This window comes from Limulus polyphemus, unplaced genomic scaffold, assembly GCF_000517525.1.
Source record: "Limulus polyphemus unplaced genomic scaffold, Limulus_polyphemus-2.1.2 Scaffold1035, whole genome shotgun sequence".
NCBI lineage: Eukaryota > Metazoa > Arthropoda > Merostomata > Xiphosura > Limulidae > Limulus > Limulus polyphemus.
In genome coordinates this window covers 328203-355909 of record NW_013666645.1, presented here as the reverse complement: position 1 = coordinate 355909, position 27707 = coordinate 328203, and the positions used below count along the sequence as shown (strand labels likewise).

Here is a 27707-nt window from a genome sequence, read left to right as displayed (position 1 = left end):
CGTCCCGTAAAATTAAGAGACTTTGTTGAATTGTAATTTTGTGTTTGTAATTCTGTACAACTTAATTAAGTTATTGTTAATTGTTATTGGTTTATCATATGTGGTTATTGTTCGGGACGAACAATATTAAGGAGGGGGCAGTGTTGCGTCAGCGAGTCACATGACTACTGTGACGCCACGTTCTAGAACTATCCTGTACTTTGGCGAATGCTCTAGTATTCACTACATTGGGTAGGCTGGTATATATAAGAGGGGTACAACGTGACGCGGTAATGTAATGTGTGTGTAGATAGTGAGTAATTGAACTGCAATCAGAAGTATTGTTGACGTTCGTTGATTAGCGTTTGTTTTAGCGCGATTGTTGAAGTTAAGTGTATCGGTAAAGTTATATTCGGAAAGAATAAACCAGTTTTATTAAGAAAAGACTTGTGTCGCTTAAGTTTCGTCGGAACGAAGTTACTGAAAATCAATTAACAAACGGAGACGTAACAGTACTTTAAAATAACCATAATAATAACAGAAAAATTCTAAAATTTAACACTTTGGAAGCGGTACTACTACAACATTCTTTGTAAGCATAGTAATTTATAAACATTTTTAATTTATACTGTACTAATAAACCTGTATCATTTATACTTGTACTAATGTATTTCATTAATCATTTATACCTGTACTAATGTATTTCACTAATCATTTAATTTGCATTTAATATTTGTTTTATTTAAGCTTCTAGCAGTCCATGGTCCTTTAGAGACACGGGAGGGGGATAATTAGGGGGTCAGAGGTGTATTGTTGATTTATTATTACGTGACCTCTGTTGGTTAGATGAAACGGATAATCCGGCAAGGTTGCCGGAAAATCGGTGGTGTACCTGTAATAATCAATATTTTATTTTATAGTAATCGGTGAAAGGGAGATGGAAAGAGTGAAGACGTCTGAAGCCAGAAGGGTAAGTTCCTAAGGTTTTTGGAATATATTATTTAAATCTCTTTTAAGGATATCATTAATATTCTTATTTGTCGAAATTTGTGTTACTGTTAATAATACCAATAATATACATTGTAAATATTAATTTTTTAGATTGAAACTTGGTGGTGTAAGTAGTTTTTATGTATCAGAAACGTTAGATTAGGCTTAGCGAGTGTAACGCGACTTCAGCTAAAATTGGTAAGTTAAAAAACAGGCAAGAAACATTGTATTGCTTTATAAATATAATCTAAAACTAGTTATTTGTCGCTTCTTATTTTAAAGATAATTGTTATCATTTTAGTACGAAGTTAATATAGTGATGAAATAGGCCATAATAAAATTGATGATTAATTCTCAAATATTAGGCTTCAGTTTTATCTAGTCTACTTCAGTACTTGTAATTTGGCTTCATTTATTCCCAGACTACAATATTTAAGAATAATGTATATGTTTAGCATTAATAGTTTGTAAGGTGTCGTGGGTGCTAGGAATGTGTTTTATTTTGAAACTTGGGACTGGCATTTACTTATAAGTTATATTTTTTTGGAATCCAGTAGTGAAGATTAACAATTTGTTTCTATTTATACTTAGTAGAGTTTGCAGGTTGGAGAAGAAATTGGAGACTATTCCAAATAGAGTAGAGGCAGTAGATAAAAAGAAGAGTAAATTGTGGGAAATGACAGTAGGATTCCAACTTTCAAGAGGACTTTAAGCTTTTGCATCCAAGGGATGTAGTACTAGTAGTAGAAACCAATGACTTTCAGTAAGTTAGAAACACTTCAAACAGTACTAATACTAGTAGTAGTGCTAGAGTAGGGGTATTGTATGTAATTGTAAATTTAATGGTCATTTTCTATCAGTATTAAGTAACAGATTTCAGGCTTCAGTTTGAAGTTTGGAAGTAAAGCAAACGGGATACATAGGGATGGAAACGAAAAAGAAGTTAATAGTTATATGTATAGGTGATTCTTTAGTACATCATATGAATATGATAGTTGATGTAGTAAATATGAAGAAAAGAATTAACTTGTGCTATCCAGAGATAGTGTTACTGTTACAGGACATATCTGTTTATATAGTAAAGTGTGATAGCAGTGATGCAATCTTTGTAGTGCACATAGGGACTAGTGATGGAGAGAAGGGTATGTCATTTTTGTCAGAGGAGTTCATTGATAAACACAAGGGGTTGATATAGTCATTTAAAGAAAATGGCTGTCACTTAATTGTGGGAATGAAGCTTATAAGGAGCTCACTAGGCTTAAGTTGATATGAAAGGAGAATGAGATTGGTTGATTGGATTTGTACTTTATACATCAGCTCAATTGGAAAAGGAAGCTTTTTTGGGAATAATGATTTACTTTTAAATAGGGTAGGGCCTTGTTTACTAGCAAGGGCTATTATTTTAACTGTAAAAGCAGCTTAAACTAAGACTAGACAATGGAGAGGGCTAGAATGTATGGAATGAAGAAAATAAGACAAAGAGAAAGGTAAAGCGTAGGAACTAAGTACAGTAGTAGTTTTAAGGGAAGACTAAACTGCTACTAATGTAAAGCTAGAAGTATAAAAAATAAAATGCAAGCCTTTAAAACACTAGTAGTAGTAGGCAAAGAAGATTTTGATATAATGAAAAGGTTATAGGTTATTTTATAGTGATAAAGTACTAAAAAAGAGGGAGGGGAATATCTTTATATGTAAAATATGAGTTACATCGTGTTGAAGTTGAGGATTATCAAAACTAATATCAAGGAAGTTAAGTCTGTATGGACTTCTATTAAAAGGTGTAAAGGGTTTTAGTTGGAATTTGTTACAGATCACCACATGAAAGTAATGAGAACCTATACTGTGAAATTAAGATTTCACTTGCTCATGAAGTCATACTTATGGGTGATTTTAATTTTAGGCATATAGATTAGAAAATTTGATTGGTCAAACATGAAAGTGTCCAGTTTTTTAGAAACTGTTCAAGATGGTTTTAATCACCAATTGGTGAAGAATTCTACTAGTAAAAACAATGCTATTTTAGAGTTATTGCTAACTTCTAATATAGAAATGGTTGAGAGATTGGGGAACATATGAGTGCAGCTGGTCATTGCTCAATTATGTTTGATGATTTTTAGTAATAATGACATTTTAGTTACAAATGTATAAAATGAAAATTTTGAAAGGATGCAACAAGAATTATGTGATGCAAATTGAATTAATTGGAGTTACTTCTGAAATGTAGAAAATGTTTTAAAATAAACTTTTAAATATTCAAAATAGACATGTTCTTTGTAGATAAAAAATCATGGCAAATAAAGAACCAGGATATAAGAGATAAAATTGAAGATAGGCATTACAAATTTTGGAAGTTTAAATTGACCTACCACAGGAGATTGGTGATAAAGTGAATCAAGCAGGAAATAAGGAAATCGAAAAGGGCTTGTTAAGAGAGGTTGGCTAATAATGTAAAACTTAACAGGAAAGATTCCTTTAAATGAAATAATGTTAAGAAGGAGAGTAGGACCTTTGAGGAATAATAAAGGAGGCTTATAGCTAAAATTTGAAAAATTATGAGATGGTTGGGTTATTAAATTCTGTTTTTCTTCAATTTTGATTAATGAAGATTTAAGCAGCATTCCTCATCGTAAACAACTGTTAGATGTAAACAAGATGATCACATTAATTCTGAGCTAGAAAAAATTGGAAAGAAACAGAATAATAAAGCTCATGGGCCACAAAATATTTCCCCAAGGATTGTGAAGGAGGTTAAGGGTTGAACATGTGAGCCACTTGCTATTATGTTTTTAAGTCCTTGTATACAGGGAAAGTGATAGAAGAGTGGAAGTTGGCTAATACTACTACCCCCTTTATTTTTTAAGGAAGATGATAAAAAAATAAATCTGTAATTATAGGCTTACTAGTGTATAGTCTGTCATAAATGATGGAGAAAGTACTACCACTCCTACCCCATAGTATACCATAACCTCCCATTTCATAGCTAATTGAAATAAATTTTGAGAAATAGAGTGGCTCACAAAAAGGCAGAAAAGTGCAGTCGAGGCAGTCAAAAGTATAATCTAATAGTGTTGTTAGTCTGTGTACTGAAAGTATAAGATGTAATGTATAGACAACAAAATTGAAAAACTATTTGTTCATTTCTTAATTTAGTCTCCATTGATTAAAAAGATTAGTTTAATAAAAACATTGGTGATATAACAGAAAATAGTTAGATTCAAAAATGATAGAAGTTTAAAATTGAATCGATATTTTTACATTCATCATACATTTTATGCACTTGACTCTAGGCTAGGTGATCCCATAGTACATCTTTACTTTAGGCTTATTATACCAACACTCACTACACTTATAAGGTTTAACAGCCTCCCTCCTCGATGGCCCTCTTACAACCTCATCACTAAAACCACAATGGGCAGATAGTAATCAAACTATTCTATCTGGATAAATGCGCTTTGGTTTTTATGACCCCTCTTGTTTTGAGGAATCAAGTATTACATGACAGTGGCTTTTATATGGGTTAGATTAGTCTTAAATCAATGTTGGGAAAACTTTTTGAAAGTCTAATAAAAGATGCTTTTTAAAGTCATTTAACAAAGTTTAAAATTTTGTTGGATAATCAACATGTTTTCACATTCTTTGAAGAGTTTACTGTTTACATATGTGGATTTCATATGTTTGGATTTTTAGAAAGCATTTGACAATATGCCCCATAAAAGGTTCGTTAAAAATTATCTCCATAAATGTGGGGCATGGGTTGGCACACTGGGTAGAAAAGTGACTAGGTTGAAGAAAGCAGAGGATTGTAATAAAAGGAGTTTAGCAAAATTGGATTAATGTCTTGGGCTTCTTTCCTTAGGAAGGACATTCAGTTATTGACATTGGTTACTACAGTAATATATGGGATGGAAAGGTTGTATTTGAGGACATTTTTTTCCTCAGAAAAAAAAAGAGGTTGAAGGTATGTTTTTGAGGTGTTTAAGATTGTTAAGGGATTGTTGGTGTTAATGCATCATCTTTTTTTCATATTTGATGGTGAGAATGGTGGAACTTGTGGACATAAATATATATTTTGGTACTGTGCGATTCATTTCAAACTAACCCAGTTAACCTTTTAAATGGATTGCCTTCAGATGTGGTGGATGTAGTAAATTTATAGGAGTTTTAGGTAAAGCTTGATAAATACTTAAAGGGTAAAGGCTGGCTTTTAGTATTTTATATTGATTTTTAAGTTAAGTTTAGTGGATAGGATAGTTTAGATGGAACAACAAGTCCCTTGTTTTCCTTAAATTTTATGATTATGTACATAGTTCAATGACACACAGTTCAGTACCTTTTAACTTGATGGTATTGGATATGACAGATTAGTGTGGCTGACATAACATTGTGCCTTTAAGTAAGTAATTTTGTACAGTAGTACAACACACAAAATATAGGGGCAGGATGACTTGTAACTCTTTCATCTACTGCATTTTTCTAGCATGATACTAATCTTGTTTTTGGTCACCTTGTTTTTTTGGTCTTTTTAGTTAAGTTCCAGATTAACTTTGGTTTCATGTGCATGTTGCAGAAAATTATATTCAAGTCAAAAATATTTTGCCACAGTATTTTTTAAGTCAATCTGGGTACTTCCTATATGTGAAATAATTACCAATGTTGACTAAGTACAACATGGATGCCATTATGTTTGTTTTAAAATATGCAGTAACTGCTCATTGAAAAAATGTTATAGTATTACTGATAAGGATAGTAATGTTTATACTGCATCACAACTGCAATTAGAAATAAATAACCAGTTAATCACTTAATGTATGTAAATTATTTGAGCAGGATAAACACAAAAATAATATTTAATAAAGATTTGAGTCCTCAGAATATTTTGCAGTCACCTGTACTTACAAACATTAAACTTATTGGATTTGATTTTGTTTGGTAAAAATAATAAACACTGATGTTTAAAATATTGCAACTCAATGAAATCATAATATATCTATTAAAAGGTAGAAAAACTAATTCCGATACAATATCTTATCCCCTAACACAAACTAGCTTTTCTCAATTAGTACTGCTCCCTATTGGCACAAATTTTGAAAAATCACCACTAGCCTTCCACCTTCTGCTTCTGCATATCCACATGTAAATGGTTATGCAACAGATCTCCACCAATAGGAGCACAACACAACCCCTTCCATAACCAGCACCCTCTTCACATTTGCACTCATTAACCACTTCTAGATTGTCAGTAGTACTGCTCAGACATGCTTGTTTTTGCTCACAAATTTGTCACTGTTTTCCTTCATAGTACAGACTTTGTTTTTCTTTCCTATATTTTGTTCTTTTGTTATTTATAGGGGACCTTGTGTATTGTAAATCCATTCTGTGGCGAGTAGTGCGTGACCAGGTATACTTTTTTTTTCAATCTGCACTGTCAATCCTGTGACCATGCTCAATGTCAATTAAATTGTAGCTCTTTGTACTGCAGACCTGATGTACAGTTCCATATGCCCCAGATGTTGGTTTTGTCTGTGTTCAGGTATCATCTATGCCGAAACAGTTACATCACAGGATTAGGTTACGCACACCATACAGATGGGGTGTTTAGTAGAACCACTAGTAGTTCTCTCCAGTGATCTTATGCTTCATGAATATGTTAGCCCCAGACCATACACTCATGGACACACATGAGTCAAGCAGTCTATTGCATCCTAGTCACTTGACACCCAGGAGTCCCATTAATCATTAATATGTATTATGGGATTCCTTCATGTTTGCAACACATAAAATAGAGAAGAGTGTACCTGGATCATATGTGGTTTGGTCTCCTGATGAGGTGTGATATTTTCGTTTTTGATTCTACATCTCGTGGTCTCTCTCTGGGTGCTTCCTAAAGGGGGGATAATTTTTGCACTGGCACTCCACTAGTTCAATGTGGGATTCTAGCTATTTTGTGAGGTAAGATATCGTATTGGAAATTAACATTTTCCTAAACTGAAAATGTATTTCTGATAGATAATTACCTTCATTCACATTTCCCACCCAGCTTCCACACTTCCGGTGATATGTGGTGTAGGTCTTCTGACCAATCTCGAAGTGATTAACGAGTACAACTGTGGAGAGGGCACAGGTTACGATAAGGAGCATGTCATGCTCCTATTGATGGAAAGCTGTTACATAATCATTTACTTGTGGATATACAGAAGTGGGAGGTGGAAGGCTAGTGGTGAGCTTTGAAAATCTGATCAAACCACTTGATGTGACACAATAACAAGGTATCAACCAAGGCCTGTATCTTAACTTTAAAAAATGCTTGATAGGGATGATAATCATAACAAAAATAATTATTCTTTATGATGGGCAGAGAAATTCTAAAATAAATCAGAGTTGTTTTGTTTGCAGTAAAAACTCTGCAGATATACAGAAATGAAAATATGAACTCTTTTCAATTTTTTTTGACTTACATTAAATAATTGTCATATAAAGACAAAATATTGATTTTAAAATATTGTTGAATTAAAATTTTTGAAACATAGTTTGAATTAATATATAAAATTGACAATATAAAATATGAAAATTAAAAACTATATGAAAACGTGTCTTCATACTTTATGCACAGTAATTTAGAATTAAAAAATTTAGTCACTTATCAGTCACCTATTACAATAGTACTGTGTCACTTTTCCATGCTTGTTATTCCAGACAATTCAGTATTGATTTATATATTTGTAAGGGTGTTTACAACATGTTGGGGCCTTAAACACTGTACCTGTAACTACTCAGTTACTGAAATGGATGTAACTAATCAGTAGAGATGAATAATCATAACTCTCTTTATTTATTTGTACGTAACCAAAGTAAAAACCTAATATTTTTGGATATTCTTCAAATAGCCCAAATATAAAGTGAAGGATGAGACAGCTAGTGACAATAAGGTACAAGAGGTCATCCCATGTGCATACCATAACCCTTGGAAGAGAAAACCATCAAAAACAGAGTTGATTAAGGGATAGTTTAGTGTACTGTATTATTTATGTATCAGTATTGTTCAAGGAACTTAAAATCCAGGAAATGGGACAGTATTATAATCTATGTTTTTAGTATTTTAATTTATATATTTGTTTGCTAGAGAAAGTTAATGATAATCATGATTTAATGATATAAAAATTTCATGTAGTAAGTACAATAAAAAAGTGATTAAAATGCCAGAAAGAGTGAATCAGTAGTCAGTGTATTAATCAGTGAAGCAGTGATTCAGTTAAGTGTCAGTCAATCAGTTTACCTGTTTAGTATTTGTTAGGGGTTTAGATAGTGAGGTAGGCAGTGTGTATGTTTATCAATTGATTAATGAAAAACAGTGCAAGTAAGTTTATAAGTAGGTTAGGCATACATTAGTTTCAGAGTGTTGTGGAAATATTTTTTGTGACATTAGGTAACTACTAGTAACTATTGCCTGTATCAAACATTGAAGAAATAATCTAACTTGTTATTGTTTGATGGACTGCATTGGACATTATTTATACTAAATTTTGAAGAAAAAAATATATATCAGTGATAGAACTTATTACAACAATATATCAAAACAGATCCTTAACAATGAAAATGACACCAACTACAACATAAAAAAAATAATTATTTCATGATAGATAACACATATTAAATAAGAAAGCTCTCTTGGCTTTAAGGGGGTAGTCTAGTAGACTGCATAAGATAAAACAATGCATAAACAAAACACTAAAACAAAGAGAATGTATATAAATTCTAAGAACATACCAATGAAAGTAAAGAAAAATATCTTATGCCAATCACACTACATCTGCCAATATTCAGGACTGATGAAGCTTTTCAACCAATACCAGAGCTCATCAGGCCAGCTGGGATGTGACACGGTTGTGGTCTAGACTTTCATGAACAGCAATTATTAAGGTGTGAACTAGATTAAGTAAGTGAATTGTAATTATCAAGTTTTGTTTAAGTCATTTACAAATCAGAATTTTAGGATAAGGTTAAAAAACAATATTGTTTATTTATTTTTTAACACTAAAACACCTTTCAACAGGGTAAAAATTTACTACAAAAATGATGGATGAACATGAAATATCTCTTCAAGAAAGTACTAGAAACGTTAAAATAACTCATTTTGAATGAAAATTCACAAGTAATACACTTTGATACTGAAATTGTCAACATACACTTAAATACACTGCAATTAAAAATTTAAACTTTAACCTAAACAAATATAAACACTATAAAAATAAGTTACAAAAATATATAGTGTACAAAATATATAGTATACAAAAATTGAGCAAAAACTAAATTTACAGTTTAGTTTGAAAAAGATAATGACTTACCTAAAACAACCCCAATGGCATGCCCTCCAATGCAGCCACTGACCTCTATTGAGCTTTCTAAATTTGCACCAGATTCTCTTGGACTTGAAGTACCTCTTCCTCTATTTGCATTGATGGCTTTAATCACTTTAGAATAAACAACTTGCATTCATTTGAAACCAAGAGAAGTCAGATGCATTTTTATGTTAAACACAAAGCAGTTTTGATACATATGTTTATATGCATCATTAAACCATTTAACAAAGTTTATATTAGTGTTTACTTACCTTGTCATGGTTGTTGTGGATTTTTTTATATTTGATATAATACCTTTTGCTAACATATAACAAGTTTTTATGATGTAAGGAGAAGAATCAAGGTTACAAAAAAAAGTTTTATTTTTGTAATAAATAATGCCTCTTTGAACATATGTAGTCAACCAAATTATTTGTTTAAGATAGTTATGAAGATGAAGCTTATAAATTAATTTGAAAGTTATCAAGATAATGTGAATTTTGAGATTAATATTTGTTGGAGACTTTGGAACTTTTTTGAAGTATGCAAGTTCTAATTCTTAACTTATTTCTCTGTAGTCTAACTACATGCTTTGACAAGAATATGAAGGCAAAGCTCTGATGTAACCATGGAAGTATTAAAGATGAAGGTTGAACCTTTTTCTGATGAGGAGCAGGATGCCATATTAGATATCAACTTGTTGAAAAATGAAGAAACATTTACATTAACTAGTAGTAAGTGTATAGCTGTAGTGCTTAAATGTGCAAACAACATTTATTTCATCTCACAAAAAAAGACCTATCATTGTTTTGTTTTTTCAGGTTCATGGTGCAGTGAGAACTTGCACAATCTTCTGTATGTCAAAAACTTTAAGAGGTTTAAAATAAGAGCAATTATGTGTGAGCATTGAGTAGTGTCACATAAAATCTATACTATTATTCTGCTTGTTTGTATGTACGACCGTTACGCTTTCTGACCGACAACCTGCTGCATAAACATGCATAATTAGAATGTTTCCCCAAGAAAAACCATGCATGAGCATTATTTACTCGACGACAAATAGTCTGCCTGGGGCAGAGAGCTGTAAAACTCGGTGATCAAGTCACTACAATTGCTGTATGAAACAAAAAGTAACAACAAAAGGGGAATGTGAATATACTTTACTAACCATTTTGTTCAACAGAATATTAAAAACTTTGATAAGTTTTTAAAAAAGATTTGATGTTAGGTTGTAGAATAACATTATAAGTTTATTTATCGATAGTATTAAGTACAGTAAATTTTTTTCTTTTTTTTTTATTCCTGTAAACTCCCAGTGGAGCATAGGGCCGCAACAACATCTCACCAACGAAAAGTGTTGTTGCAGTTACTTGTAGCAGGTTGTTTTTTACGGGGTGGAGTTGCTAGCCCCGCGCCCAACCCTCCCCCTTTCTTATCCTGACCAGGCAAAGGCGGAGTTTGGCATGTTTGGTGTGACGGGGATTCGAACCCGCGACCCTCAGATTACGAGTCGAGCACCCTAACCACCTGGCTATGCCGGGCCACAGTAAAGTTTAGTCCTAACTAAACTAACGTAAAAAAAAAGTACATAGGTTACAGTGTTAATTTATCTCTTTATCGAGCTTAGGCCTAACATAAGCTAAAGTTTTATAAAGTATGGCCTATATATAAGTGGATTTACACATTTCGTTGTCTAAGATTACAATTCATTTGTATTGTGCTAGAAATGTTATATTTAAAGAAGTACTGTTACGATAAAAATACTAATTAAGCCGGAAATGTTTTGCAGGTCTCTCATAGTAATTGATTAATCAAAATTTAGATATGTGAAGAGTAATAACCAATTGGAATTAGTGTTTTCATTAAAAAAATTTTAATTTTATCAATAATTCAAATTTTTTTCAGTGATAAAATTACATTAGTGATTCTGAGAACCCATGAGTGAAAGCAACAGAAAGTGTTTTGTCAGTTACACTGCATATGCCATATCCAGTATTGATGAGGTCTCTTGAGGGTTTATCAAGTTGGCTGGAATACAAATGTAGTAGTCTAGATGCGACATATATACCATAGATTTTTTATGAACAACTGTTGACAAAGGTTACATACGACAGTGATTTTTCAATAGGGTGTATACATGCTTAACTTTGTTTTTTGTAATGTCCTCCTAGACAAAGGATATCCTTCTAATTTGGAGGTCTTGGGTTTAATTTATTCCTGTTGCCACCAAAAATGCTCTCTTTTTCAGCCATAGTTTTTTTTTATGTATTTCTTTTTGAGCTATGGCAAAGCTACTAAGGCTACCAGCTACTGTACCTGATGTTGAATTGCCGACTAAAGAGAAGGTTCCTGGCTTACAGGACTAACCACCAACTTTTGGACTACTTTAGTGTTAAATAAGATGTAAAGGTACTGTTATTTGTATAATTTAACTCTATTCCTTAATGTTGAATAAGATGTAAAATCTGTTTTTACGTTGTGTTATATTGTAATGTGTACTTTACATATTTATTTTCTTTAGTGTTAAATAAGCTATAAATTTATTTTTACTACACTGTGTATGTTATTTCCAAAAAATACTTACCTCCCCTGACACTAGAGTTATAATTTGACTACCAGGGTTTCTTCCTTTTCCCATCTAAGTATTGGTGTGAATTTTTCTCGCTTTCTCCAGTCTTATATATCCTACTTCATTGCCCTTGGTGATATTTATCTCGTGACATTCTCCACCTACATCAATGCACCCTCTATCCTGGTACTGTATATAAGCACCTCATTCAGATAATTTATCACTTTTTTCTCGGCAAAGCATTCAGGGTTTCTCTGTACTGCGACTGTTAGAGACTCTTGGGGCGATTTTCATGTCACCTAGTTGATTTTCATAAAAAAAATTTGGTACGAAACGCTGATATACAACATGCATTCCTGGGTTACATTTTCACGCAAGAAGCCTGATCAGACCTCCACTATCCCACCTCTGGTATCTAACATTACTCAACAGTTGGGGGGTGGGTGGGTGTCACTCTCCTTTGAAGCTGTCCATAATCTGATTCACAGTGAGGTGGAGACATATATTTGGCCTGGGGGTGTTTCTGCTGGAGGCTCTGCTGCTTTTGCTGATGATCCTGGACATTCTGGAGATAATGTAGATTCCCCTTTTTCAGCACCTCCCTTTACTAGGTCAACTTCTCATGAAGCCAGTTTGGATCAACCACCTCCAGCTTCTTTCCTTCAGTTAATCAATCCCGTGTGTGATGTTTTGGGTGTTCGCCAGTTGCCTTTGAGTCTCTGCCTTCCTTGATGGCAGAAAGATCTGATGGTGAGTGCATATTTAGACTTTCAAAGACTAGCTTTGCTTTTGAAAATGTGGGGTTACAGAATAGAGCCTGTGATCAACTTAAACAGATCACAATTTTATAGGATTTGTCTGACCCTCACTACAGTTCTCAGATATTTATCATCCCACCAAACTTTGTCAAAAGTCTTGTTGTAGGGCATTTTTATACCTACTGCCACTCTTAGAGAGTTACATAAGGTCCTCTTTCTTTGAACTTTGATTTTTGCAGGCATTCCAGAGACCTTGGAATCACGGTTTGATATCACTAGTTTGCATTCATCATTGTCGTCGCTGGCCTCTTGACTTTTATCAGCTCCTACAGGGAGTCACGACTCTACTCCTATTCGAGTGTCTTGACATACGACATCAGCCTCTCAATCCATTGGTACCCAGAATAAATTCCACCCATCTCAGAGTCTCCTCCGATATACTGGTGGGGTTTGTGGGGGGCTCGCTATGACATTTCTGGATGTGTGGAATTCCTTTACCACAAATCCAAGAGTGCTACAGGTTCTTGCATTGGGGTTGGTCATTCAGTTCACATCACCACCACCATTATCCTCCCAACTTGTAGTGTTTCTGCCTGCAACAGATCTTAGGATTTTGTACCTTCATTCCAGGGCTAACAGAGAGTTGTTGGTCAAGAAGGAAGTAGAGAGAGAGTTGACCCAGTTCTTCTAAGATTTTATTCCTGTCTGTTTGCTGTGCCCAAAAGGATGAGAAATTGGCATCCAATCATCGATCTTTCTCGTCTCAACCAATTCTTTGATCGTGCCAGGTTCACGATGGAGTCATTCATCAACCTACATTGGAATTTTTTGCCAGGACTGTGGATTACCAAGTTTGATGTTGCTGATGCCTATCTCCACATTCCCACAGCAGGGTCGTCCCGCTACTAGCTACATTTTGTGCAAAAGGGTCAGGTACTGCAGTTCAAGATTCTACCCTTCAGACTAACATCAGCACCATATGTGTCCTGCAGAATAGTACAAGATTTTTCTCGTCACTTTTATTCTCTAGGCCTGTGCACACATCATTATATAGACGACTGGTTACTCCTAGCACCATCTTGTCTGTTGGCAGAATATCACACCCAGATTCTCCTTTTGGAAACCACCAAGGCAGGCTTTATTATCAAAGCCAAGAAATCTATTTTAATTCCAACTCAATATATTGTCCATCTGAGTGTCTTTTTCAACACGTATCTCAGTCAAATTCCATCTGGCTCCATGCTATTGCAACAGGCAGTCAGATTCTTACATCTTCTCCCACTGCGCGAATGGTTCTTTCTCTTTTGGGGATATGGGCATCATTAGAATCTCTCATTTCTTTGGGACAAGTGCACATGAGATCCCTTCAGTGGTCACTGTGTGACTAATGGATCCCAATCTCGTTATTCAGGATCAACATTTTAGATCTCAAGTGGTGGTCAGATCAGAACAATACTATGATAGGTGTTCCTGTACCACCACCTTGACCTGAGACCCATCTCTTCACAGATGCCTCACTTTAGGAATGGGGTGTGTATGTCAATGGTCAGGAATTCCAGGGCCTATGGAAGGATGACAAAACTTCCTTCCAAATCAATATTAATTTAGAGCTCTTGCTGTCCAAAAATGTGTCCCAATGGCACAGCGTTATGTCTGCGGACTTACAATGCTAGAAACCGGGTTTGGATACCTGTGGTGGACAAAGCACAGATAACCCTACGTGTAACTTTGTGCTTAACTTCAAACAAACAAAATCTAATATGGAACACTATGCTCAATGTTTTTTGTGCCAATTTAAAGCAAATGAATTCCAAAAATCACAAAAAAATAGAAGGTCAAAATCATTAAAAACAGCTCAAAGAAACAAACTGCCCAAAAATCAATGTTTCCAGGTCTAGAATTACCGAGGGGGGGGTCCTCATTCTTCAATCCAACAATTCCATGGTGGTGTCTTACATTTCCACTCATGGGGCCACTCGATCATGGGATCTTTGTTTTCTAACATTAGATCTTCTTTATTGGGCTCACTCCCATCATATCAGCTTATGAGCTTGCCATTTTTCAGGGGTGATGAATTTAATAATAGATCATTTGTCCTAACCAAATGGATGCTACATAGTGAGGTTTTGTGGTGGATTTGCTCTCGGTTTGTCACACTAATGATCCATGCATTTGCCACTCATTGGAACACCCAAGTACAGGAATTTTAGTCTACCTCACCCTCAGACATTGGTGATAGGTGCATTTAGTCAGTATCTTCGTAGTCCCACGATGGACATTTATCAAAGGAAATGACACACCTATTGACAATGGTGTCTCATGGGGAAATTGAAACCACTTCATTAAGATGTGTGCCAACCATAGCTCGTTTTTTTTGCGTGATCTAAAATTGCCTTATATAAGGTGGCTTTATCGACTACATTTAGATACTCGAAAAGACAATTATTTGACTCCCTGGTGTTAACCGGCATTCTGAAGTCCTTTTCAAGTTTTTCATCACCAATTCATTTGACCATTATTTCTCACCTCTATGACCACTTAAACCCCGATTGCTTGTTATATCTAATTATGGCCTTGAAGTGGTATGTGGCTTGCACCAACTCCTTTAGAGCTGATAGACAGTGAATTTTTATTCATTGGGATACTTCAGTTTCCCGTGATTTACCCCCGATTATCTTGACGAGGTTGGTTTGAAAATTAACCCATATTGCTTATTTTGGGCTGTCTTTGAAGGTGAAAAAAAGTTTTGTGAGTCATATCTCATCAGATCTGTCATATGTCTATGTTCTTAACTGCCTGGTTGAATTGCCTGATAGAGGACATTGTGTGGGTTTGTTTGTGGACCTTTCCCAATACTTTTATCTTGCATTATTTGCATGAGCTGGCAATTTCTTCCTCTGAGGGTTTTCGACTACTCCCCTATGGTTATCTTGACCATATCAGCTAGATTATAATTAGAGGTGAGTATTTTTGTTGCTCCTTTTGTGTCTTTAGTTTTCAGGGCCCCTTACCTCTGTACCGAGTGTTGCCCAGGCAAATGTGCTTTATCAAACCAATTCCTCACTAGCAACTTCTAACTCACTATACCTTATCTAGGTTGCAACAGGCTCTGTGAAAGGAGGTGTTTCATAAGACCACCTAGAGGCTAACTGGGTATTATTACTTTACTATGATGGACCACCACTCATGGACTATCATGAGTAAAGCATAAGGGCATCCTGCCTGTCCTTGCCAATCATTGGATTGAATAAATCATGGTCCATTTGCTTTTAAAAATTTAGGGAACTTGGTTCACCTATTGCACTGTATCCCGAGCACTGTTCCTCAGGGCTCCCCAATGAGCATTGCCTCCCAAGTTCTATTAGTGGAGCTAGGGAGTCCTTACCATGCCCAGTTTCCAGTCACTGTGGTGGTGGACAGAGGCTTTTCCTCCAAAGTGTTAGATAGAATTTCCTCCACTTTTGAAAAAGAGGGCAAAGTTGGAGCCCTTCTCCTCTTTTTCTTTGATTTGATTTTTCCCAGATGTTGGTAGAAGAGGCACCAGCCTATTCATAATACAGGTTCAGCTTTGATACTCGGCTATCCGGTTGGGTTGAGCATGGCCCTTCTTTTTGATCAATATTGTCTCAGTACGTTATTCATGGAAAAGGGTCCATTGTCTCCTCTTAATTCTGAACATAGATTGGTCCCATCCTGGGTTCTTGGTTGAGCACAGTTGTTCCATGTCCTCCCCATAATTCCAGGGGCAAGTGGAATTTACCTTGTCCACATGGTCGGGGAGTGAGGATGAGTGTTCATAATTCCAGACCAAACGAGTTCTGTTCCTCAAGTTGAGTAAGGCATACACAATTCCATCATTCTGTGCCTAGAGCATTGCCTTTAATTCTTCGTATTTTTTGGCAGAATGCTACAAGTTCTTTAAATACCTTTAGAATGATAGGTTTCTTTTTTGTGAGTGAAAAACACTTAAATACACCATTTCAATTTTCGATACCTCACTACTATAAAGGAATGGTTTGTTCTGAAGTTTCATTTGGTGGTAATGTCCAGGGTCACTGATGAGGAGTGTAATTCTCTGAAACTAGTCTGGCCCACAGACACATCCCTAATGAAAGAATAGACCATTCCAGGCTTTTAGTTGTTGTTAAACAAATGTTTAATCAACCTTGTTCAATTTCAAACATTTGTTTTCAGTGAAACATTATACTTAATATATTTTTTTCTACCTTAACTCTATACAAATTTGGTCATAAACCACCAAAAACAAATTGAAATATACATAAAAATTACTCTTTTTTTTTTTTTTTTCTTCCTAGAATGACTTCAAATTTTAATGTGAAACTAGTTTAGTTTATCCTAAGCAGCTGTAAATTCTTAACTTAAATTTTATTTTTGGATTGCCCTTTAAACCATGCCTAACTACTATTCACATCATTATAAATTGTAATTCACATGGGGAACATGGAGCTCACGTTATGCAATCGAATAACATTACCAAAGAGCTGTTTGTGTGTGTGCCTCATTAAACATTTTTATTATTTTACCTAATCTGACTTTAACTAACCTAAAGAGATACCTTTGTTTACATTTTAGTTACTTTTATAATAATAAATAAATAAAGAATACACATTAAAAGCAAGAAATATAGTACTTACCTGGGTCTTATTTTTTTTGCTCTTGAAAACATTTAACCCTACTTATTTTATACTAATGGTAGTAATGCACTAAATAATTTATATTTAATTAAATAATGCACCAAAAAAAGAATAACATGCAAAAATCAGACAGTGTTCCATAAGTATCACAGTTTTTCTGGCTTTTTAACTGCGACAAGAGCTGTTACAAATTCATCTACGCTAGTTGATATCTTTCTTGTGGGAATGAAGCTTGTACTAAAAGAGAAATTGACAATTCTCTGCTCAGAAAACAATCTAATATAATACATCATTTGTTAGATGAAAACCTTGGCTTTCTATTGGTTATAAATAATATAATATGACATGTAATAGAGAAGTATTAACAAATCCTGAAAAAGAGGATGTGGCAAGAGGGATCTGATTTTCTATTTGATGGCTCTGTAACCAAACGAGATTGAAGGCTAAAAGAAGTATGTTTCTTCTGAGTGATGACAATTTGATAATGAGTAATTTACATTAAATTTCATACTTACTGATGTGGTAGGGATTAAATTAGAGAAGAGTGGATGCCAAGAGAAAAAATATCACATTTCTACACTAGGGGAAATTTGTGATTTTTTATGTAATATTGCCTTATAAATCAAGAGTTTAAAACTTATATGCTATTAAAATATTGATTATTAGCTATAATTGTATGCTATACTAATTGGTATAATATAAACAAAAAGTAAATGAATTACATTTTTAATGTAAGTCACTAAAAACCTTGTGACATGCACAGTAAAAGATGCCCATTGCAAAAGGGTTAATGTGAGCCATAGGGTGGTCACTCAAGAAGGGGACTACTGTGATTCATTAATCAGTTAGCAAATTCCTCTAATCACTCAGCTCTAAACTTAGCCTTGTGTTAAAGCATATAACCTCAAACTACTTTGATAATTTTACTTTTATTTAACAATTTTCTATGCATATTCAATTTTATCTGTTAAAAACTTTTTAAGAACAGGTACTTACTTCTGAATCACGGTTTACCTCTTCTTCTTGAGTAGATGTTACTCTGTTAACATAACGTGGCCTACAGTTATTAATATCCTTGAAGCAGAACAGTAATTATATCATAAATACTAATAGTTCTTCCACACTTTCCAAGAGACTCGTTTGCACTTCCATTAGGAGACTGTTTCAATTCTATCCTTGAGATCTTCTTATTGACAGCTGTGCTGTTCATATTGTTAGCTCTGTTTTCCATGAACTGCTTTAAACTTGACTGTTAACCCTGATGGTACCACTTCTGCTAACTTGGAAGCTTCTCTTTCTTTAATTCCTAATTTGACCTTTTGGTGTATAAATGTATCCTGTGGCTGCTTTGTTGGCATTGATTAACTAACGTATTTGAGCCAGCTCCCGAAATTAGGACATCAAGTCCACAACAAAAAATATGCCATTTTTACTGTTTTAATAAGGACACCACATCAAATGCAGTCGTCCATTCTGAAAATTCTTTCACTTAGAGATAGATTTAGTATATGAGCAGGGTGCATAGCAAGCATACTCACAAATTAAGGAAAAATTAAAAATTGGGATTAGTTTTTTTCTGTGATTAAATATTTTTGGTAAAATCATATTATGTGTGGACTTTTATTATGATTTATTGAAGCTATTTATAGACAAATTTACATTATTTATACTTCTAGCAACAGAAGTAGCTGATTCCTTAGAAGAAAGATCTTCACATACAATTTTGAAGTATGGTTATGCAAAAGAAGAACAAGAAAAGAACTGTGATGGAGCATTAAAGAAACCTGAGGTAATTTGTAGTTTAAAATAGTTACAGTTTTCTTACTATAATGCTTATGTAGCAGTAACTATATCTTCCAAAACCTCCTCTCAAACTTGCAGCCATTGATTCTTCCTTTGCCCATTTTTTTCTCGCTTGCTCCAGTCTTTCATACCCCATTTAATTGCCCTTGGCAATATTATCTCATGAACCTCTCCACCTATGTCAATGCACTCTCTATCCTGCTACTGTATATAAGCACCTCATTCAGTTAATGTTATCACTTTTTCTTGACAAAGTATTCAGGAATGATTTTTTTATTGTGACTGTTAGAGACACTTGGAGAGATTTTTGCATCACCTAGTTGACTTTTCTAAAAGAAAATTCTCATTACGACACACTATATATTGATTAGACATATTTACTAACCCTCCTGGGTTACTGTTTCCAGTACAGAAACTAATCAAACCTCCCATATCCCACCTCTGATATCTAGCATTGCTCAAGAGTTGGGGGGTCCACTCTCAATTGAGACTGTCTGTGATCTGAATCGTAGTGAGTTGGAGACATATATTTAGTTCTGGTGTGTTCCTCTTGGGGGGGGGGGGGCTCTAAGGTTGCTTTTGCTGACAATCTTGGACATTCTGGAGAGAGTTTAGATTCACTTTTTCTGGCATCTTCTTTTACTAGGTCAACTTCTTACGTAGCCAATTTGGATCAGCCATCTCCAGCTCCATTTCTTCTGTTAGTCAATCGGGTGTGTGGTATTTTGGGGTTTTCCTCAGTTGCCTTTGAGTCTATGCCTTCCTTTATGGTGGAAGGTCTGAGGGCAAATACTTAGTTCTTCCTCCATCACCTGATATTGCTATTCATGCGGGGAGGTATACTGTTCAGTTACGTAAAGGGATAGCTATGCCTTGTCCGCCACGTTTGTCAAAGCAACCTGTTTTGGCCTACCACCGCCAGGGGGATTCATATTTAGACTCCCAAAGACTAAAACTGCTTTTGGAAATGTGGGGTTTCAGAATGGAGCCTCTGATCAACTTGAACAGATCACAGTTCTCTAGGATTCATCTGACTCTCACTACATTCTGAGATATTTATCATCCCTCCAAATCTTGTCGGAATCCTCTCAGTGATCACGTCAATTTTATGACTTTTTTGGGACATCTATTGTTATCTAAATTTGAACAATTGACAGCTTCTGCTCTTTCTTTAGTTTCTTGGTTGGGATTTGTTGGGTAAAGATGCCTTGTTGGGAGGCATTTGTCTACCTGCTACCACCCTCCATTAGTTAAATGAGGCCTCTTTCATCGTCCCTTGATTTTTGCAGGTGTTCCAGAACCCTTGAAATCACAGATTGATGTCACCAGTTTGCATTCCTCATTGTCGTCATTGGCCTCTTGACTTTCTTCAATTTCTGCAGGGAATCACAGCTCTACTCCTATTTGAGTACCCCGACATCAGTCCCTCAATTCATACCCAGTATATTTTCTGCCCATATCAAAGAGGCTTCTCCGCTTGGTCAGAATGTCAGCAGCTGTGACTACCCTATGCCGGTAGGGTTTGTGGGGGCTTGGTTACAACATTTTCTGAACGTATGGAATTCCTTTACCAAAGATCCATGGGAACTACAGGTTCTTGGGTTAGGGTTGGTCATTCAGTTTATATCTCCCCCAACCTCTAGTGTTTCCACCTCCAACAGATCCTGTGATTTGAGACCTTCGTTCCAGGACTATCAGATAGTTGTTGGTCAAGGGAGCAGTAGAGAGAATGGACCCAGTTCTTCCAGGATTTTATTCCTGTCTGTTTATTGTGACCAAGAAAATGGGAGATTGGCATCTGATCATCGATCTTTCTCGTTTCAACCAATTCTTAGATCCTACCAGCTTCATGATGGAGTAACTCCTCACCTCACAATGGCAGATTGGCATCTGATCATCGATCTTTCTCGTTTCAACCAATTCTTAGATCCTACCAGCTTCATGATGGAGTAACTCCTCACCTCACAATGGCATTTTTTGCCAAGACTGTTGGGGGACTAAGTTTGATGTTGCTGACGCCTATCTCCACATTCCCATAGCAGGGTCGTCCTGCCACTACCTACATTTTGTGCAAAAGGGTCAGATACTGCAGTTCAAGATTCTACCCTTCAGACTAGCATCAGCACCATATGTGTTCTGCAGGATAGTAAAAGCTGTTTCTCGTCACTTTCATTCTCCAGGCCTGTGCACACACCATTATTTAAACGATTGGTTACTCCTGACACCATCTCGTCAGTTGACGGAATGTCAAATCCAGATTCTCCTTTCAGAAGCAACCAAGTCAGGCTTTATTTTCAGAGCCAAGAAATCTTTTCTCATACCAACTCAATATATCATTCATCTGAGTAGCTTTTTCAACACGTATCTAAGTCTGGCTCAGCCAGATCCATGCTATAGAACAGGCAGTTAGTCTCTTACTCATGTCTCCTTCTTGTACTTTGTGGATGGTTCTTTCTCTTTTGGGGATGTGGGCATCACTCGAATCTCTCGTTCTTTTGGGATGAGCACACATGACATCCCTTCAGTGGTCATCACTGAGCAACTTATGCATCATGAAAACAACAATCCAATGGATCAACCAGTCTCCTTATTCAGGATCAACGTCTTAAATCTCGAGTAATGGTCGGATCGTAACAATGCTATATGTGTTTCTCTGCTGCCACCTTGACCTGAGATCCATCTTTTCACAGATGCCTCACTTCAGGGATTGGATATGTATATCAATGGTCTGGAATGTCAGAGCTTATGGACAGACAATAAAACTTTCTCATACATCAATATTTTAGAGCTTCTTGCTGTCCAAAAATCAATGTCTCAATATTTGGAATTATTAAGGGGGAAAATTGTCATGCCTCACTCTGAAAATTCCATGGTGGTGTCTTACATTTCCTGTGAAAGGGGCACTAGATCAAGGGATCTTTGTTCTCAATCATTGAGCTTACTCCCATTATATCAGCTTGCCATGTTCCTGGGGTGATGAATTTAATAGCAGATCATTTGTCTCGACCCAGCCAAATTTTCTTGACCAAATGGATACTGCATTGCAAGGTTTCTGGTTTTGTGAACTGGCTCTCGGTTCAGGACACCAATGATCGATGCAATTGCCACTCCTTGGAAAACTCAACCACAAGCATTATGGTCCCTGGTACTTCATCCTTAGGCATTGGCAATAGATGCATTCAATCATGATTGGACAGGATTGTACCTCTATGCCTTCCCACCAATTCACCTGTTACCCAAAGTTCTGACTATGGTTAAGTCAACACCTTCTCATGTGCTGTTGGTAGCACCAAACTGGCTGGCTCAACCATGGTTTCTGCTACTTCAGTATCTTCAAAAATGTCCACCTCTGCCACTTCCTATTTGGCCATCTCTGTTGAGGCAACCAAAATCTGACATCCTACACCAAGATATTCCAAAGCTCAAGCTTTATGCATGGAAGTTATATGGTCCTTCGCACTGCATCTGGGTTTAATTTCTAAGGTTGCTATGTATTTGTCTCAGTCTCTGTGAAGTCCTACGATGGACTTTATCAAAAGAAATGGCACACATATCAACAGTTGTGACTCAAGCAAATTGAATCCACTTTTGCCAGATGAGCCAACGATAGCTCTTTTTTTACCTGACTTTTTGACAAGGGTTTAGCATAATGTATGATCCACTTATATAAGGCAGTTTTATCAACTACATTTAGATACTCAAAAAGATGGAAATTATTTGAGTCCCCAGTGCTATCCATTTTTCTGAAGTCATTTCAAGTCCTTCTTCCCAAAATGCCTTTTCAGTTAACTAACTGTGATATTAAATTGGTATTACATGTTTTGTCTCGACATACGTTTTAGCCCTTAGACTCATGTGCCATGTATCCCCTTTCCATTAAAATTTATTTTTTGTTGCTGCTGGCGTGTGGATGTTTCCGGTTGGAGTTGTTTGCGCTGCGTGTGCACAGGACTCTTTATCATTCTACTTGCATCCTTCTATACCGAGACAGGTCTTTCCTACCTAAGACTATCAGCCAGGGAAGGGGATAAATCCTTCTCACCAATTCATTTGACCACTATTTCTCACTTCTATGACTGCTTGGCCCCTGATCCCTTGTTATGTCCAGTTAGGGACCTGAAGGGCATCCTGCCTGTCCTTGCCGATCATTGGATTGAATAAATTTTGGTTGGTTTGCTTTTAAACATTTAGGGAAGTTGGTTCACCTATTGCACTGTATCCAAAGCACTGTTCCTCATGGATCCCCAATGCGCATTGCCCCCCAAATTCTAGTAGTGGAGCTAGGGAGTCCTTACCACCCCTGGTTTCCAAAGTGTTAGATTGAATTCCCTCCACTTTTGAAGAAGAGGGCAAAGTTGGGAGCCCTCCTCCCCATTTTCTTTGATTTTATTTTTCCCAGATGTTGGTAGGAGAAGCACCAGGCTATGCAGGAGCCTATTCCTAATACAGGTTCAGCTTTGATACTTGGCTATCCAGTTGGGTTGAGCATGGCCCTTCTTTTTGATCAATATTGTCTCAGTACATTATGCATGGAAGAAGATCCATTGTCTCCTCTTGATTCTGAACATAGATTGGTCCCATCCTGGGTCCTTGGTTGAGCACAGTTGTTCCACATCCTCCCCATAATTCCAGGGGCAAGTGGAATTTACCTTGCCCACATGGTTGGGAAGTGAGGATAGGTGTTCATAATTCCAGACCATATGAGTTATGTTCCTTAATTTGAGTAAGGCATATGCTATCCCATCATTCTAAGCCTGGGGTGTTGCCTTTGAGACTTCTTCAGGTTGAAGTGTTGCTTACCTTCTCATCACGATTCCAGTGGCTCTGAACACATCACTCTATGGCTACATGTTAGGATCCACTCATACGTATATATTTGTGGTCCAATTACCCTAGCCACCAACGTGGCATATGTGGACCATGTCCGTATAATTCCAACCCTATGTAGTGAAACCTTGCCTATCTGGTTGGGGCCTGGCCAGTGGTGATGATAAATCATGTAAAATTCTACCCACAGTAAATGAATTAAGTTCTGGGTGAAGAGCATACCTGTTCTGGATGTAGTACAGTTCCCCCACTAGAGTACCAACCTTCTATTGCCACAACCATGATCTATGCAAATGCTTTCTGTATAGATAGTGCCTTCACTGGCCCCTCCACTTTATCAGTGTGGGATTCTCGCTGTTGCGTGGGCAGAGATAAGTATGTTTTGTGAGTTAACATTTTCTTAAGTCGAAAATGTTAATGTTTGTAACACCATACCACTTACTTTCCTGAATTTGTTTTGTGGTGGAAGCTGTGACAGGTACTGACAAATATAGAACCTGCAACACTCTGATCATGTAAATGTAGTAATTGCTATTCAATTAACAATAATAAAACCAATAATATAATATAGCAGAACCTTTTGAACTCAATGAACCTTTAAACCCTTTTCAGCGCATCATGAGATTTTGCTCAGTTAAATTCAAAATTGAATTAAACCACTTTTCTATAAACGTATTTTAATGAAATTACTATAATCAAGTACATTATAATTTAAGGTTTTATATTATGTAAGTTTTATTCCTTTATTTTAAAAAGAAAGATTTGAAACAGCGATTAAAACTGCAGTTTTGCTGTCACATGATCCACTGTGGTTAAAATTCTCAAGTTTAAGAGGTCTCAGACAAAAAAGTATATGTTTCTAATATAGACTGTCAGTATAGACAATCAAAATACAGTTCCATTTGTCTCTTATTAAAATAAATTTCAAACAAATACTTCTGAAATTCTTTCCAATGTACTTCCTCACAACCAAATTTTCATGATGACTGCAACTTTCATAAGTATGTTGAAAAATTAGAACTTGTGTAAGATTCATCGACATATGTATAACATGTCACTTGGAAGTTAGGAGAGTGGAGTATTATGGGTAAGTGACATATATGGTATGCAAGTATGTGAAGGACATTTGAAAATTTTAAGTCATATGTTTTGCTGACAGTCCAAACTCAAAGTCAACAAGAAAATGTTTTCAGTATTCCAGAAGTATACCAGTTAGAATTTATTTTGATTCTTAAAATGTAAACATTTTCCACTATACAAAACTCTCCTTCAGCATAACTTTGTCTGTTTTGCTACATTTTAACTTAGTTCCTGTGATTTTCACAAGTACCCCCTGTTAGTTGCTATAACACGTTGTTCTAGGTTCGTGTAGACAGCAACCGATCATTCATTGTTCACTTACCTAATAAACATCTTGTCAGCTAGTAATTAAATATGTGTTTTTCTTTTATGCTAAACTTTCTTATAGCTTACTTTGTGAGTAAGTCTTTTGCTTTATAACCTGAAGTTAAGGCATTGACTGTTTGTCTGAATAGTCTGTTCTGATAGACCAATTTCCTGTGTTAACCAATTTAAAAGTACTCTTCCAGCTTGATACTAATGACAGTGTTTAACGAAGTGTCACTCTAAAGAATGACCTTGTATAAGCTGCTCGAAACCAAGCTTCTCTGTATGCGAATATTTCTTCAGTTGTTTTCCATTTTCCTTGACCCTACTTCTCTAAAGTTTGGCACACATGTATTTCTAACAAAAATTAGCATGAAAAAATAATGAAGTTTAAGTCCAGAAACATTTGAACAGTTTTAAACATGTTCATTGTAAATGATCTAAGGTAAAAACTAACTTTCTCATAAATACCTGATTTATCATTAAAAATTTCCTTTTCTAAAGCTTCTCTGCTTGTTTTGTTATTGCTCGACAAGCAGATGTTATAATGTCTACCTGTTTTGTTTAAGATAAAATCTTTCTTTAGTTCCTTTGGGCCACTGAGAGTTAGAGGTAGACAATGGACAGCTAAAAAAATTTATCTCCTAATTTTTCTTAATTTTCCAAAATTAGGCTTATCTTTCTTTTTCAACATGTAAAATTCAAGAATTAGCTCTAGCTTCAATATTATTTAACTAAAATCCCATTTTGTTGAGAAAATATTTACGTTGAAAAACCTAGAACCACAGAAAGCTGAACCACAGATGTTGAGTGATATTTACAAATTAACTTTGTGTTTCTTTTTATGTCAATTGTATATCTTTACAAGTCTCAATATTTTATATTGTGTATTTGTTGAAAGAAGAAAAGATTTTAATATATTAGTTATCTCCTTTCGAATAATTTCATGTCTTCAAATCATGTTAATCCAAAATCTAAAACTACAAGCAATAGAAATGAAACTGCTTTTCTCTAAATTTTTACATTTTGGTGTTTTGGCTTATTGAAAAAAAAAAACGTTTTAGGTTTTGAAATAGGTTTAGTCTGTTCATTATGAAAAATTGATTTTACTTGTTATGTTTATATCATCATGTTTTACATTAGTAAACTATGGATACTATATGTATTTGTCTACTTTAGTGATGCCACAAGTTGTTATCTTTATTGACCTTTTGAATATCTTGTTTAGAATATATTTGCCAGTGTGAAAACAGAGCAGCCTGATTGTTTACCTCAAGATGAAGTCATTTCAAAGTTCAGTGACAGCAATGATGATGATCTGGGTAGTTCAAAATATATAGTTACGAATGTGAAAACAGAAAAAGAATTTCAAGATTTAAAACAAACTGAATCTAGGTTAGAAAGTGCATCTGGTAAGTACAAATACCTCCTAAACACCAAATTCTTGATACTGGCTGAAAAGAATTTGTAGAATTCTTGGTAATCTTTTAAAGTTTATTGAACCACATGAGACCAGATAGATCTGAAGTGTTTGGTATGTTATTTGATAACTGTACTTAGAAATCGTTATGTGAAAGTTTTTAAAGTGATAAAATAACAATGAAACAATTGACTTGGATAAAATGAATCAGGAATATTTTCTAACTGAGCACTGTTCCTTGTCTTTCCGCTTCTTTAATTACAGAGTTTGTGAGTAATGTATTAAATAGAGCTAGTTACATAAACCACAAATGTTGGTGAAACGTGCATTATTCTAAATGGTACTAATCTTCCTATTTCTAACTAATTATTTTTGAGTCATTTTCAAATTATTATTCTGAAGGTTTCCAATGTGTGTGTTTTTAAATATGTAGTAGTCCTTCATTGATCACTTCTAAATCAAACAAATTGATAATTAAATAATGAAATCCCATTTTAATGTCCCAATAAAGATGATCATGTTTTTATTCAAAACACATCATGATTTCAATAAGGAATAATTAAGTAAACAGTTAGCCAATTCATTCATTCATAATTATATATGTGTCTGGGATTTTCTTAACCAATTATCTGACATGAAATATAAATTAGCTGGTCCATATGAATATCTTGTATTATCAATTGAAATGAAATAACCAAATAAAGTTTCTGCTAGAACTTTCCAGCTCGGGAATTTAACACTTAGCAGTACTTTTAAGTTTTCCTTAAAAATAAATTAGTAAACCTTCTGAGTTAATATAAACTTAAATTGAACATATAAACAGTAAATATTAAAGATAACAATATTATATACAAATACAAAAAATACTTTATACATATTACATAGCATTATGTCATGGATAACCGGCAAAACATCTCTGCACATCTGATCAGCTCAATATGTCAGGTAGCATAGGTGAGCCAGATTAAGTCTGAAACAATATAT

At 35.1% G+C, this 27707-nt stretch overlaps 1 protein-coding gene across 1 annotated transcript in view; it reads left to right on the top strand.

Moving 5' to 3' along the window:
* The first annotated feature begins 767 nt into the window (after positions 1-767).
* The window catches only part of LOC106461806 (zinc finger protein 271-like), a 36472-nt gene continuing 9532 nt past the window's right edge, over positions 768-27707 (top strand). Inside the window, exons 1-5 of the mRNA XM_022388886.1 lie at positions 768-949; positions 1561-1732; positions 9884-10039; positions 18964-19076; positions 26532-26715. Coding sequence (XP_022244594.1) covers positions 9934-10039; positions 18964-19076; positions 26532-26715 — 403 coding nt within the window. The 5' untranslated portion in view covers positions 768-949; positions 1561-1732; positions 9884-9933. The remainder of the gene's footprint in view (positions 950-1560; positions 1733-9883; positions 10040-18963; positions 19077-26531; positions 26716-27707) is intronic.